Raw genomic sequence first — 15,141 nt, forward strand, 5'->3', positions numbered from 1 at the left:
GAGGACCAGGATGGAAGCATAAGACCATTTCACAGGCTGCAGTGAGTGAATCTAAAAAAAAAATACTAGTAGCTTGGATTTGTTAATACTGGGGGAGCCAGTAAAAAGTGGTTGGATCATGAGTATATTTCTCAAATGCAGCCAACATAATTTGCTGATGAATAAATGTGGGGCAAAAAAAAAAAAAGAGTCAAGGGTATTTCTAAGGTTCTTGTACTTAGCAGTTAGAAAAGTGAACTTTTAATATTTAAGGAGATGAAAAACTGTAGGAAGAGCAGATTTGTTAGTAAGAGTTCCATGTAGAACATGCCAGTTGTGAGACACTTTAAAGTCTGGAAGTTGGAAGCAGAGTAGAATATTGCTTACTAAGGAATCAGGGAGAAAGTGCAGTTACTATCCAATAAGAATAAAAGCTCATTTATTTAAAATGATTACAGTCTGCAGATCTGTACAGCATAGCACCTATAGTATACACTCAATTGTGTGCATAAAAATTTGCCAAGAAGGGGGCTGGGAATTTGGCTTAATGGTGAAGTGCTTGCATAACATGCATGAAGCCCTGGGTTTGATTCCTTAGTACCACATAAAAAGAAAAAGCCAAAAGTAGCGCTGTGGCTCAAGTGGTAGAGTGCTAGCCTTGAGCAGAAGTAGCTCAGGGACAGTACCCAGGCCCTGTGTTCAAGGCCCAGGACTGGCAGAAGAAAAAAAATTGCCAAGATTAAAGAAAGGGAACACAAAATCACAGGTAAATACTAGACTGAATCAGAAGTGGCATTTTAAGAAGATCCATGGTTATTTATTTGGCAAGCACAGTCTTGAGAAGCATTAATGTGAAGTTTAGAGAGATGATTTCATGACATTTTGATTTTGATTTGCCCTGGAATCAGCTTGTAAGTGAGGTGGCAGCATATTGAATATTGTGTTATGTCAAATATTCTCTGTGTACACTCACCTATAGATATAATTAAAATGGAAACAAGCCATTTTAATATAATTTCTGTTGTTATTTTAATCTATTATTTTCTATAGTCCTTTGTAAAATATTATAATTCAACTCTATTCAGTGATTTAAAATAAAAAGCTCTCAATATCAGGAAAGAAATCAATAGGAAATACAATTTGGAAATGCAGATTGCAAACACTGTATAAAGCCATAAAACTGAATGAGACCACAGTAGTAGGAGTAGACATAATAAAGAAAAATTCACTGAATAAGTTGCAATATGCTTATAAACTGACATGTTGAATTGACTCCTTAAAGGGGGGGAAGTTACTAAAGAATTCTATCCTTGCGTATTCCACCATTTGTAAGACAGAAAGAGAAAAGAATTAGCAAAAGTGACTGAGACAAAGAAACTAGTCAGGGACAGGAAACCAGGAGTATTGGCATATGGATGGACAAATGAGTAAGCAAAGAAACAAACTAAACAACTTACATTAAATTAACCCTTGAAGGTTATAGACATGAATCATGTTACTACCTTCTTTGCAGGGTTACTGTGAGCACTGTAAATAATATGCCATAGCAACTGGCACATATAAAATACCCATTAATTACAGATTAGATATCTCTTATTCAAAACAACTTGGCATTAGAAGTGTTTCAGGTTTAGAATCTTTTCAGATTTTGTATTTGTATAGATACGAAATAAGATATCTTGGCAATGGGGCACAACTCTAAACAGAAACTCACTGTGTATTATATAAACTTCATAAACAGGGCTGGGAAGGTGGCTCAGTGGTAGAGCACTTGCCTTGCATGCTTGAGGCCCTGGGTTTGATTCCTCAGCACCACACAAGAAAAAAGAAAAAAGCCGGAAGTGGCACTGTGGCTCAAGTGGTAGAGCACTAGCCTTGGGCTGAAGAGCTGAGGGACAGTGCCCAGGCCCAGAGTTCAGGCCCCACGACCAGACCCCCAAAAAAAAAAAAAAAGGAAAAAAAATAAACTTTATAAACATAGCCTGAAGGTAATTTATACAACATTTTTGTTGTATCTTCATTTGACTGCCATCTGTCACATAATATGTGTTTATATGTGGAATTTTCCATTTGAGACATCATGTCTGCTTTAAAAAAAAAAATAATGCCCATAATCCTGCCCATGTAAGAATTTACTTGACTACTTTCTAAAAAGTACAAAGACTAAAATTTTAAGAAAAAAGGAAAGAAAAAAAAAAGTACAGAGACTTTCCTTCATAAATACGTTTTGTACTTTCTTACCAATGCTGTCTGAACCATGAAAGTCAGAAAATGCCAAATAACAAGAGAACTTATTTGGTCAGCAAGTACTTATACTTAGGTAAACTCTACCCTTTAATTTTTAATAAATTGATAAATGGTTTTAAAATCCCACCCAGGCTGGTCGCCGGTGGCTCAAGCCTGTAATCCTAGCTACTCAGGAGGCTGAGATCTGAGGATCACCATTCAAAGCCAGCCCGGGCAGAAAAGTCTATGAGACTCTTATCTCTAATTAACCACTAGAAAACCAGAAGTGGTTGTGTGGCTCAAGCGGTAGAGCACTCACCTTGAGCTGAAGAGCACAGGGTTAGCACCCAAGCCCAGAGTTCAAGCCCCACGGCCGACAAAAAAAAAACAAATAAAAGAAAAGAAACCTTCAGATTTTGGAGCATTTTAGATTTTCAGGTTAGGGATGCTCAATCCATAATAGTGATTTTTATCATAAAATTAAATATCTTGTAAGCCCAAGCACAAAAATGTTTATAAACAACTGAAAATCTTCTCAGACTTAAAAAAAAAAGGAAGAAACTATTTTGTCTGAGTATTAAGGGCAACTATGGAAGAAAGAGAAATGACACAGATATTAAAATGAATTTTTATGGGCTCACGAAGAGGTATTGCAGGTATTAATTGAAAATCCAGAAATGCTTTTAGGAGAACTTGGTGGCACATACGGGTGAGGTATCTGGTCTAATGGAACCTCAGTATTACCATGAAATGACCGGAAAACTGTGTGTTTCTGTTTGTTTTTATTTTAGTGCTACCCTGTATTTATTTTTAACTTGTCTTAGTTTTACCAAACTAAACCCAGTACACACTGCAAGACTGGTGAGTTGTATGGTACCATCCTCGCTCTACTTCCCGTCATTGATAATGGGTTTTTCATTTGTGCCGTCAGGTTTTACCACCTTTGAGGGACGTGACAAATCGACCTGAAGTTGGCTCAACTGTGAGAAATAAGCTGGTGCGCCTCATGACACATGTTGACCTTGGAGTCAAGCAAATTGCTGCTGAATTCCTTTTTGTCCTTTGCAAGGAGAGAGGTAGGTTAAACTCTCTTCGCCCTCTACTTTTTTCATCTTTGGGACACAATTTGAGACAACTCCAGTTGATAGTGATCATCATTCCACTCATTTTGAAGCAATGATTATTTTTAACTTACTGTGATTTATGACAGTGGTAGGGTTTAAACTCAGAGCGTTGCAAAAGTTAGGCTCCTGGTATACTACTTGAGCTACACCTCTGACTCTTTTTACTTCTGCTATTTTTTTGGGGGGGGGGGGGGGGAGGGGGAGGGCTGGACCTGGGCACTGACTCTGAGCTTCTTTTTTTGTTTGTTAGTTTTTTGTTTTTGTCAGTCGTGGGGCCTGAACTCTAGGCCTGGGCGCTGTCCCTCAGCTCTTCAGCTCTTGAGCCACTTCCAGCTTCTTCTGCTTATGTGGTGCTGAGGAATCAAACCCAGGGCCTCATGCATGCAAGGCAAGCACTCTACCACTGAGCCACCTTCCCAGCCCCTTCTGCTACTTTTTCAGTAGGATTTCACATCTGTTCCCGGGCTGGCAAGAAACTCAATCCTACTATTTGTTTCCCACATAGGTGGGACGACAGTTGCACGCCATCATGTCCAGCTTTTTATTGGTTGATATGGAATCTTGTGAACTTTTTGCTGAGGGTTAACTTCAAATCTTAGTCCACTCAAGTTCAGCTTCTTGATAGCTAGAATTACAAGTGTGAACCATTGAACCTAGCTTAAAAGCAGGAATTTTAAAACATTTTTAGGGCCAGGTGTGGTGGCTCACATCTGTAATTCCAGCTCTCAGAATGAAGAGTTTGGGAGAACTGAGATTCAGGCTGACCCAAGCAAAAAGCATGAGACAATATCTGAAAAATAACTTAAAGCAAAAAGTCTTGGGTGTGACTCAAGTAGTCGAGTACCTGCTTAGTAAGCATAAGTCTTACTAGGCACTAGTACTTCAATCCCTAATACTGCCAAAAAAATAAATAAATGCATTTGATATGTTTCTGAATTTATTAAGACATGCAGAGACAGGTAAATTACCAAATATACACACATGTAAACTTTGCCCCTTACCCACACTTCTAATACTGATGGGACAAGACATTGAGTCATTATGAAAAGTCTTTGTATTATTCTTATACTACTATTTTGATCATCAGGCACATGCCTGGGTCAGTTACTATAATTCCTTGAAATTAGAGTTCATTGAAGTTTAGCTTCTTTTTTTTTTTTTTTGTCGTGGGGCTTGAACTCTGGGCCTGGGTGCTGTTCTTGTGCTCTTCAGCTCAAGGCGAGTGCTCTACCGCTTGAGCCACAGCACCACTTCTGGTTTTTTAGCGGTTTATTGGAGGTAAGAGTCTCACAAACTTTCCTGCCTAGGCTGGCTTTGAACCAAGATCCTCAGATCTCAGCCTCCTGAGTAGCTAGGATTACAGGCACGAGCCACCGGCGCCCGGCTGAAGTTTAGCTTCTTTACCAAGTCTTTCAGCTTGTAGTCATTGAATTTGAGCTGTGTAATACACTAAATAGAAATACAAATATGTATAAGATAAAGTGATTGTAGCCAACAATTTATAGTACCTCTAAAATTATATGACTTATTTGTCCTTTATAGGCTAATTTTCCAGGGCTGGGAATGTGACTTAGTGGTAGAATGCTTGCCTAGCATGCATGAAGCCCTGTGTTCTATTCCTCAGTACCACATACACAGAAAAAGCCAGAAGTGGTGCTGTGGCTCAAGTGGTAAGAGTGCTAGCCTTGAGCAAATGAAGCTCTGGGACGCGCCCAGGCCCTGAGTGTAAGCCCCAGCACTGGCAGAAAAAAAAAAAAAAAGGCTAATTCTCTGAACAGGCAGCTTAACTGTTTTCTTAAACATCATTTCTGACTTATTTATCCAACCATTTAATTTCCTCTGAGGAACAAAATTTAATGATTATCACAAAGATGACATATATAGCTCTTATTATGTGAAAAATATTAGTGCCTGACATAAGAAATTCTCATGAGGACCCTCTGAGGTTATTGTTGTTGTTGTTATACCAGTTTCATCTGTCCATTTGAACAGTTCATTTCTTCTATGACTTTGATTTAACATCTTGTAATTAAATGGTTTTCTTAATGTCTTATTGTCAATAAATATTGGCTACATTGAGTCTATATTTTTTCGATGGAAAATGAGCTGTTTTTAAAGTTTGTATATGTATCTACTTAAATCTAAATCACACATACATGTATTTTCATTTTAAAACGTTTGTCAATATAATTTTTTCCAAGTCTTTCCATTTCCTAACAAATGGGGCAATGTCCTTCTTTCTGATGGAGGCATAGAATTCCATTGGGTATATATACCACATTTTCTTGATCCATTCATCTACTGAGGGGCATCTGGGTTGGTTCCATATCTTGCCTATAGTAAATAATGCTGCAATAAACATAGTTGTGCTGGTAGCTTTAGCGTGGTCTTGTTTGTAAACATTTGGGTAAATGCCCAAAAGTGGGATTGCTGTGTCATAGGGGAGCTCTATGTGGAGTCTTTTGAGGAACCTCCGCCAAGCCCAAAGCAAAATAGGTCCCATGGTTTCCCTTATTTGCAAAATCTAGTATATGTATGAATCAAGCAGAAAAGGTCAGATAAGGTGATGTTAGGAAAATGAACCCTAAGATACGTATTTAAATGTTTTTTTTCTTTTCATGCATTTGTTTCTAACGCATTTATAAGATTATTTCTTAGTTGCTTTGTATGTCCCTCCCCCACAGTATAACCCCTACTTTCACTCTATTTGATGTCGGTATAATTTGTGGAGGGGAAGGGGAAAAACAAGTCGTTTAAATAAGGATACAGGTGGACCCATTGCAACAATGAGAAGTACACGTTGTCATGTTGAAAACGAACTTTACAACTTTGCGGGGGAGGGAGGGCTGGGGGGGCGGAGGGAGGATGGGAAGGGGAAACAAAGGAGGAGGCTACAATGCTTGATAAGAAATGTACTCATTATCTTGCCCATGTAATTGTAACCCCTCTGTACAGTATTTTCACAATTTAAAAAAAAAATAGTTTGTCAAAAGGCCTGGTACTGGTGGCTTATGCCTGTAATCCTAGCTACTCATGCCAAGAAGCTGAGCAAGTGCAAGATCCTGAGTCAAACCCCAGTACCTCCTCTATCATTCTCTCTCCCGCTCTCTAGATAGATAGATAGATAGATAGATAGATAGATAGATAGATAGATAGATAGATAGATAGATAGATAGATAGATAGATAGATAGATAGATAGATAGATAGATTTGATTGATTGATTGATGCTAGGCACCAGTGGCTCACACCTGTAATCCTAGCTACTCAGGAAGCTGAGATCTGAGGATCACTTTTAAAGCCAGCCCGGGCAGGGAAGTCCATGAGATTCTTATTTTATTTTGTACGTTTTTATTGTAAAAATACTGTACAGAGGGGTTACATTTACATGAGCAAGGTAATGAGTACATTTCCTATGGAACATTGTCCATGAGACTCTTATCTCCAATTAACCACCAGAAAGCCAGAAGTGGCACTGTGACTCAAGTGGTAGAGTGCTCGCCTTGAGCTGGAGTTTAGGGACAGCACCCAGGCCCAGAGTTCAAGCCCCAGGCCCAACCCCCCCCAAAAAAAAATATATGTATATAACACACACATATGTATATATTTTTTCTAGGTTTACAGTGAATATCTCACCTCATTTATACTTTTTTAAAAATTCAATAAGGTAAATTTAACATTTGTTTCTTCTATTTGTATGTAACTCTGAATGCATAGCAAAATACATATGTAAATATACTGGTGAATATAATTACATTATTGATGATTTAGTGAGTGTCACAGCTTATTAGCAGATATAGTATATGCATTTGTAAGTGAATTCCATTAATTTTTTTATTTGAAATGGTTGGTTTTTGTTTCCTTCTTCAACCTAACATTTATGAAGTTTCATAGTTGTGGTTTGGGGCTCAATGCCAACCTTGATTAGCACAGTAATATTTTTTATTTGAACTTTGACAATTCCATATATAATCATCTGATTTTCTTTCCAGTTGACAATTCCATATATAATCATCTGATTTTCTTTCCAATTGAATTAAAAACTTTTTTAGAGTCAACCTTCACTCATTCATAAAACATTTTTTTGAGCTAGATAGACCCTAGAATTACAGAAGTATACAAGATAAAGTCTCTGGCTATATGTTACTTACTTACTTTTTTTTTTTTTTTTTTTTGTCGGTCGTGGGGCTTGAACTCTGGGCCTGGGCGCTGTCCCTTAGCTCTTCAGCTCAAGGTGAGCGCTCTACCACTTGAGCTACAGTGCCACTTCTAGTTACTTACTTTCTTATGCAAGAGTCATAGACTCGAATAGGCTAGTCATAATAAAAGTAAATCAAGTGAAGCAGATGTAAGGATGACAAATGAACACCAACACTTAAGCAACTCGCTCAGGAGCACTATAGGATACTGAAAAGGGGACATTGCTGTTTAATTCTTTGATTGTTATCAGGAAGGAACTATGGAAACTGTTACTAGATGAACCAAGTTGTTTTTTTTGTTTTTGTTTTTGTTTTGTGGGTCCGGTCATGGGGCCTGAACTCTGGGCCTGGGCGCTGTCCCTCAGCTCTTCAGCTCAAGTCTAGCACTCTACCACTTGAGCCACAGCGTCACTTCTGGCTTTTTTCTTTTTTCTTATGTGGTGCTGAGGAATCGAACCCAGGGCCTCAGGCATGCAAGGCAAGCGCTGTACCACTGAGCCACCTTCCCAGCCCCTGGATCAAGTTTTTAAAGAGAATTTAGAACACTGGATTTTTATGTAAAATTTCTCCATCTTATAGTGTCTTCTATTTTTTTTTGGGGGGGGGGAGGTGTCCGATCGTAGGGCTTGAACTCTGGGCCTGGGTACTGTCCCTCAGCTCTTCAGCTCAAGGCTAGCACACTACCACTTGAGCCATAGCACCACTGCCGGCTTTTTTTTTTTTTTTTTTCTGCTTATGTGGTGCTGAGGAATCAAACCCAGGGCCTCATGCATGCAAGGCAAGCGCTGTACCACTGAGCCACCTTCCCAGCCCCTGGACCAAGTTTTTAAAGAGAAGCTAGAACTCTGGATTTTTATGTAAAATTTCTCCATCTTATAGTGTCTTCTAACTCAGATTTAAAACCATGGATAGAAAAAGTCCACAGTCTAACTCCAACTTAAAAATCATTAGGTTTCAAAATTTGGATTTGGAGGTAAATTATCAAATGAAATAAATTTCAAATAATTTGTCAAAGTGGTCAAATTTTCTTTTTGAGGATATGCAAAACTAACTTAAAAGTAAAGGTAGTTTGATCGGTGTTCAAAGGTCAGACAACACAGTAGAGATAGTAAGCAGCAAACCTATTGAGTTCGTAACACAGAGGAACAACAAAGGAGACTGAAAAACAACAAAGGAAACTGGAATGAGGTGAAATGGGAAGCACACAGTCTTGCAGTGGAAGAGTGTACAAAGAAAGACTCGTTCGAGTATCTTAAATACTCATCTATGCCAGGCACATTTCCAGCCTTTAGTGACCAAGAGATGAACTTGTTCTTATTCTACCCACTTGCTCTGTAGAGCCCAATATAACAAATGTTTTATTTTTGCTCCACAGATTATGTATTTTCTATACATGATTTTATTTATTTTATTTATTTTTTTTGTCGGTCGTGGAGCTTGAACTCTGGGCTTGGGCGCTGTCCCTGTGCTCTTCAGCTCAAGGTGAGCGCTCTACCGCTTGAGCCACAGTGCCACTTCCGGTTTTCTAGTGGTTTATTGGAGATAAGTCTCAGGGATGTTCCTGCCTGTGCTGGCTTTGAACCGTGAACCTCAGATCTCAGCCTCCTGAGTAGCTAGGATTACAGGTGTGAGCCACCAGTGCTGGGCTATACATGATTTTAAAATAGACCTTACATAGTTTAATCAAAAGAAAATGACTTGTAAAATAATTCCTTGCCTCCTCCAACCCCTCACCCTATAACAGATTTACTAATTTCCAGTGCCAGGCATTGTGGTAGGTGCTAAGGTACCAGAAAATTACAGCACTGAAGCCCCACATTTAAATTTTAGTTTCCTCTCTATTTCAGTCTCAAAGGAATAAGTGTCGGGCTGGGAAGGTGGCTCAGTGGTAGAGTGCTTGCCTTGCATGCATGAGGCCCTGGGTTTGATTCCTCAGCACCACATAAGCAGAAAAGGCCGGAAGTGGCATTGTGGCTCAAGGGGTAGAGCACTCACCTTGAGCTGCAGAGCTGAGGGACAGCGTCCAGGCCCTGAGTTCAAGCCCCATGGTGGGAAAAAAAAAATCAGCATAAGCAAAGGAATAGGTATCTTTCTCACTTAGAACTAAAATCTCCATTTCCTGTATATCTTTTTATGTCTTCCAAAAGCCTTGCTCCATCAGTTGTTAATCTCTATTCTTGCTTTTTAAAAAAATCTCTATCTGCTTTCTTCACCCTACATAATTGCTCATATCACTGTCCTTTACATCTTGACGTATTCAGACTAATTAGTTTTTCTTTTTAGTTGTTGAGGCTTCAACTTGTTGCAAAGTCGGGAAATTACTTCTAAGTTCCAGTAGCAATAGAATTTGCTTTGCACTGCTATTTCCTACCTTCTAAATTCCACTGAAAATGCTCTCAGTAAGGCCACAGATGATCTAGTTTTCCAAAGCAGTGGGGGGTTTTTTTCATATTACTTTAGCTCTTACAACATTTGACACTTGACTACTCTCCTTGTCCTGTGCTATCACACACTCCTGGATGTCCTTTGATTTCTTGCACAATCTCGTTTGTGAAGCCCTGTTCCAATTCCATGTTTATCTGCTGCTGTTCTCTCAAGTCATCTTCTGGACATGCTCTCAATTTTCATTGCTCTGAGCAAACTCAAACTTCCACTTAGCATCTGCTGCTTTCTGTTGGCTGAACAGGTTCCCAAATCTATCTGTCTCTAGCCCCAGCTTTTCTCCTAAACCTGTTCCACTTAGCCACCTGCTTACTTGACATCTACACTTGTTTTTCATAGGTATTTCTATCTCCTAGCTAAAGTTCAATGCATTGTCTGCAGTCCCTAAACCTTTTCTTTTCCCTTTAGTCATTTTCTCCATGAAAGCCTTCATTGTCTAAAGCCAGAAACATAGAACTTACTCTGGCTTACTTCTCTACTCATACTCCCATGTTACACTTCCTTGCTTGATCATATTTAATGCTTCATTTCATGGTATTCCGTTCCCCTTGGTAGTTAGCATGGTGAACTTTGCTTATCTTTGAAGACCATCTCGGTGAAGACTCTTTTGACCATTCTAAGCTGTGTTAATCATTCTTCCTTTGTGCCATTTTTACATATCTATATTTTAAGTGCGTTTGACATTTGCTGTCTTGTAACTCTTTATGTATGAGCATGTGTTTTAGACATTGAGTTTCTTTAAGTTGGAGATGATGCCTTATTTACATCTTTATATCCTCAATGCTTAACAAAGAATCAGACAGTAAGTGCCCTAAAATGCATAATGAAAGGACAAACATTTGTACTCTGTGCAGTCAGCCTAGTAAATGTGCTATCTTGCGTATTTCTCCATGTCCAGGAATAATTTCATTGTACTATGATAAACTCCTAAGAAAGGAATGCCTCCAGTATTACCTCCACATAGATGAGGGAATGAACAATAATTAGGTGTGGTGGAAGTCAGAGTCTTTCAGGAGACAAAGAAATGGGAAATAGTCCTGCTAGGTACAGAGAAGAGACTTGTTCAATGTGTGAGGAAACTATAGTGCAGACTAGCTAGAAAAGAAGGCAGTAGACTATTTGGAACTTGAACTTATTCTTTAGGGAAAACATAAGAGGATTTAAGCCAGGAGGGTAAAACAATTTTGGTTTTTTGTTGTTTTGTAGTACCTAAGGTTTTGCACTACAATCCTGTTTGTTGTTGTTGTTCTTGTTTACAAAGACATTTTAACAGTGTACAGAATAAGGAATGGAAAGATAATAAAACTGAAGTAAAGACACTAGTAGTTAGTGGAAACAGCTAATATGAGTTTCTAAAAATTGTAGAAACAAAACTGACTAGAAGGAAAGATTTCTGTAGAGAATGGAGAATGGACTCTAGATTGAATCTAGTTCAGCCATTCTTGCTTTTCTGATACAGTGTAGTAAAATCCACATTTTTTAACACTGTGACTATCAGTGTAGTTTTGACAGTGCATAGGGCTGCTAAGATTGCTTTCATAGTTCATAGTGCCCTCTAGCATCCTAGTAAAGTAATGATGAAAGAATGAATGCTGAACTGTTTCATTTCAGCAGCATTTTCACGTAACTCCATGGATGAGTACTATAACAAAAAAACATATACTGTGTGTGAATGTGTGTGTGTGTGTGTGTGTGTGTGTTTAACAAAAATTTCTTTAGCTAGCGCCAGTGACTCATGTCTGTAATCCTAGCTACTCAGAAGGCTCAGATCTGAGGATCACAGTTCAAAGCCATCCTGGGCAGGAAAGTTTGTGAGACTCTTATCTCCAGTGCTAGCCTTGAGTTGAAGAGCTCAGGAACAGTGCCCAGGCCCAGAGTTCAAGACCCAAGACCAACAACAACAACAAAAAATCTTTTCTTTGCCTTAGCAGCTCATCTTTTTTTTTTTTAAATTTTATTTTATTTTATTTGTGAACATACTGTACAGAGGAGTTACAATTACATGGGCAGGATAATGCGTACATTTCTTACCAAGCATTGCAGCCTCCTCCTGTGTTTACCCTTCACATCCCTTCCCAGCCTCCCCCCTCCCCCCCAATCCCAATCCTTCTCCTTCCCCCCCTTCCCCCCCTCCCCCCCCCCCCCCGCACCGACGTTGTAAAGCTCGTTTTGGACATGACAACTGTACTTCTCATTGTTGCAACAGGTCCACCTGTATCCTTAAACAACTGGTTTTTCCCCATCTCCTCCACAAGTTATACTGACGTCAAAATATAGTGAAAGCAGGGGTTATACTGTGGGGGAGGGACATACAAAGCAACAAAGAGATAATCTTATAAATGCATTAGAAACACATGCATGAAAGAAAAAAACCTTAAAATACGCATCTAAGGGTTCATTTTCCTGACATCACATTATCTGACCTTTTCCGCTTGACTCATCCATATACTAGATATTACAAATAAGGGAAACCATGGGACCTATGTTTCTTTGGGCCTGGCTTACTTCACTTAATATAATTTTTTCCAAGTTTTTCCATTTCCTCACAAATGGGGCAATGTCATTCTTTCTGATGGAGGCATAGAATTCCATTGTGTATATATACCACATTTTCTTGATCCATTCATCTACTGAGGGGCATCTGGGTTGGTTCCATATCTTAGCTATGGTAAATAATGCTTAGCAGCTCATCTTAACATCCATGTTCAGTCAGTTTTCCTCTTCTATTTTCCTGTTACAAGTAGGATATTATTTGGTCCATTTTATTTTAATTTTATTGTGCCAGTCCTGGGGCTTCAACTTAGCCTGAGATTCTTTGGCTCAAGGCTAGTGCTCTATCACTTGAGCTACTGCCCCACTTCCAACTCTTTTGGTTGTTAGAGATAAGGGTCTCACAGAATTTCCTGCCCACGCTGGCTTGTACTGTGATCCTCAGATCTCAACCTCTTGAGTAGCCAGGATTATAGGCATGAGCCACTGGTGCCCAGTTTACATCATGCATTTTAAAACAGGCTGAAAACTAACCCAAAACAACCTCATGCCTATGATCCTAGCTACTCACCAAACTGAGTTCTGAGTATCAAGGTTGAAAGCCAGCTTGTACAGACAAATCCAAAAAACTCATCTTCAGTTAATCACCCAAAAGCTGGAACCGAAGACATAGCTCAAGTGATAGTTACGACTATGAGCAAAAAAGCAGAATGAGAGAAAAAGCAGAGCAAGAACATGAGACCCTGAGTTCAAGCTCCAATACTAGCACAAAAAGAAAGCAACTAAAAATACTTCTTTCAGTATTTCTCACTGAGAATTTTGTAATGCATTTATCATCTCCTTTTCTACTGTCCGTTTTCAGGTATTTTCTCTTTACCAAAATTCATTTGCCTTTAGAACTGTTGGCTGGAATGTTACCCATTTTGAAGGCAAAGTGTATCTTAAATCATCTTTGTAACATACACTGCCTGCCACAAGTCGACACATTTGTTCCAGTAAAAGAGCAGTAAATACTGTTTTCACATAAATGCTAGGGAATGGTACTATAAGCTAGCTTCCAGAATTTCCTGTACAAGAACACAACTATTTATTATTGTGTTCACTTTTATTTAACCTGTTTTCGCTTTTCATATCCTTTGTGTTCTTAATCTTGAGCTGTTTTGTGCCATTTTAAATTGTTACCTTGTTTTTAGGTATATTAATTGAAGCCACTTATCCATATTGTCTCAATTTATACTTGAATAATTTCAGTAAGTTTTATTTTTCTGGAACCATTAAACAGCCTTATTTATTTTTCAAAAACTACTGGGTTTTGTTCAACACACATACACAAAAAGAAAATAAAAATAAGCCTTATCAGTAGTGCTTACAATGAGGGCGTCTATAATTATTTGTCCTCAGAGACTTTGAGTCTGACTATGTAATTAAGATCATGCCTGTCCTCCGTGAATACTAAGAATACCCGGCGGCTTAGCATGGCGGTACAGTGCCTATAATCCCAACTACTGGGAGGCAAGAGGATGGAGGTTTGAGGCAAAAGCATATGAGATCCTACATGAAAATAAACTAAAGCAAAAAGAGACTGGGGATCTCACTCAAGCGGTAGACACTTGCCTAGAAAGCACAAGGCTCTGAGTTCCCTGCCCCCCAAAAAAGACTATATCAAACATTCATCCATTCCCCTAATAACTCATTAAGAATTTATTAATTTGGGGCTGGGAAGGTGGCTCAGTGGTAAAGCGCTTGCCTTGCATGCCTGAGGCCCTGGGTTCAATTCCTTAGTACCACATAAGAAAAAAGCTGGAAGTGGCGCTGTGGCTCAAGTGGTAGAGCACTAGTCTTGAGCTGAAGAGCCTGAGGGACAGCACCCAGGCCCAGAGTTCAGGCCCCAGGACCGTACCAAAAAAAAAAAATCACTGTACCTTACAGAAGGCACTCATAGCAAGAGGAAGCATGTGGTCCCTCATTAAATTCTGATATGATATTTTCCAGTACCCGTTATTAATACATATTTACCCAAAAGATCACCAATAGGTTTCAAGGTTGAAAAACAATTAGTTTAAATCTCAGTAATCAACTAACATTATTATTATATATCCTTTTGTACAAATTTCATTAATTATCTATATTCTTTGAAAGATATATAAAAAGACTTCCCTTTATTTGTCCCTTCATTCCTTATTCAATGAACATCTCTGTCCTAAAGTATTTGCCATATTCATACTCTTCCTAGTATGTTGTATATGTGCTGGTACTAGGGCTTAAACTGGGGTTCCACGTTTTCATTCACAGCCTGCACTCTACATACTTGAGCCACACATCTAGTTTTGGCATTTGATGCCAAAGTGGAAATAAAAGTCTCATGGACTTAGTGCCCAAGCTGGCTTCAAACCTTGATCCTCAGATCTCAGCCTCCTGACGAGTGAGGATTATGGACATAAACCACCAGTGCCAAGCCCCAGTCATTCTAGTGCACTTCACTCAGTTTTCCCCAGCTTTATTTTTCATTTTGAGGGAAATGGTCTGAATTTTCATGGTCATTTCAGATGCAATTTTTACTATGCCTTTATACATGGATAGGATCCTTTGTTTTGTTTTCTGCAGTTTACCTAATATTACCAGGGGAGAAAATGAATGTTTCCAGGGCTGGGAAGGTGGCTCAGTGGCAGAGCGCTTGCCTTCC

At 39.0% G+C, this 15,141-nt stretch overlaps 1 protein-coding gene across 4 annotated transcripts in view; it reads left to right on the forward strand.

The window, feature by feature from the left end:
• The window catches only part of Ric8b (RIC8 guanine nucleotide exchange factor B), a 106,222-nt gene that overhangs the window by 60,789 nt on the left and 30,292 nt on the right, over positions 1–15,141 (forward strand). For all 4 annotated transcript variants that reach the window (XR_011370275.1, XR_011370276.1, XM_070014437.1 and 1 more), the window contains exon 7: positions 3,137–3,281. Coding sequence is in view for 2 of the 4 variants with exons in the window: in XM_070014437.1 (XP_069870538.1) it covers positions 3,137–3,281 (145 nt within the window). In the remaining 2 variants the exon portion in view is untranslated. The remainder of the gene's footprint in view (positions 1–3,136; positions 3,282–15,141) is intronic.

This window comes from Dipodomys merriami, unplaced genomic scaffold, assembly GCF_024711535.1.
Source record: "Dipodomys merriami isolate MVZ:Mamm:240054 unplaced genomic scaffold, mDipMer1.0.p SCAF_97, whole genome shotgun sequence".
NCBI classification, from domain to species: Eukaryota; Metazoa; Chordata; class Mammalia; order Rodentia; family Heteromyidae; genus Dipodomys; species Dipodomys merriami.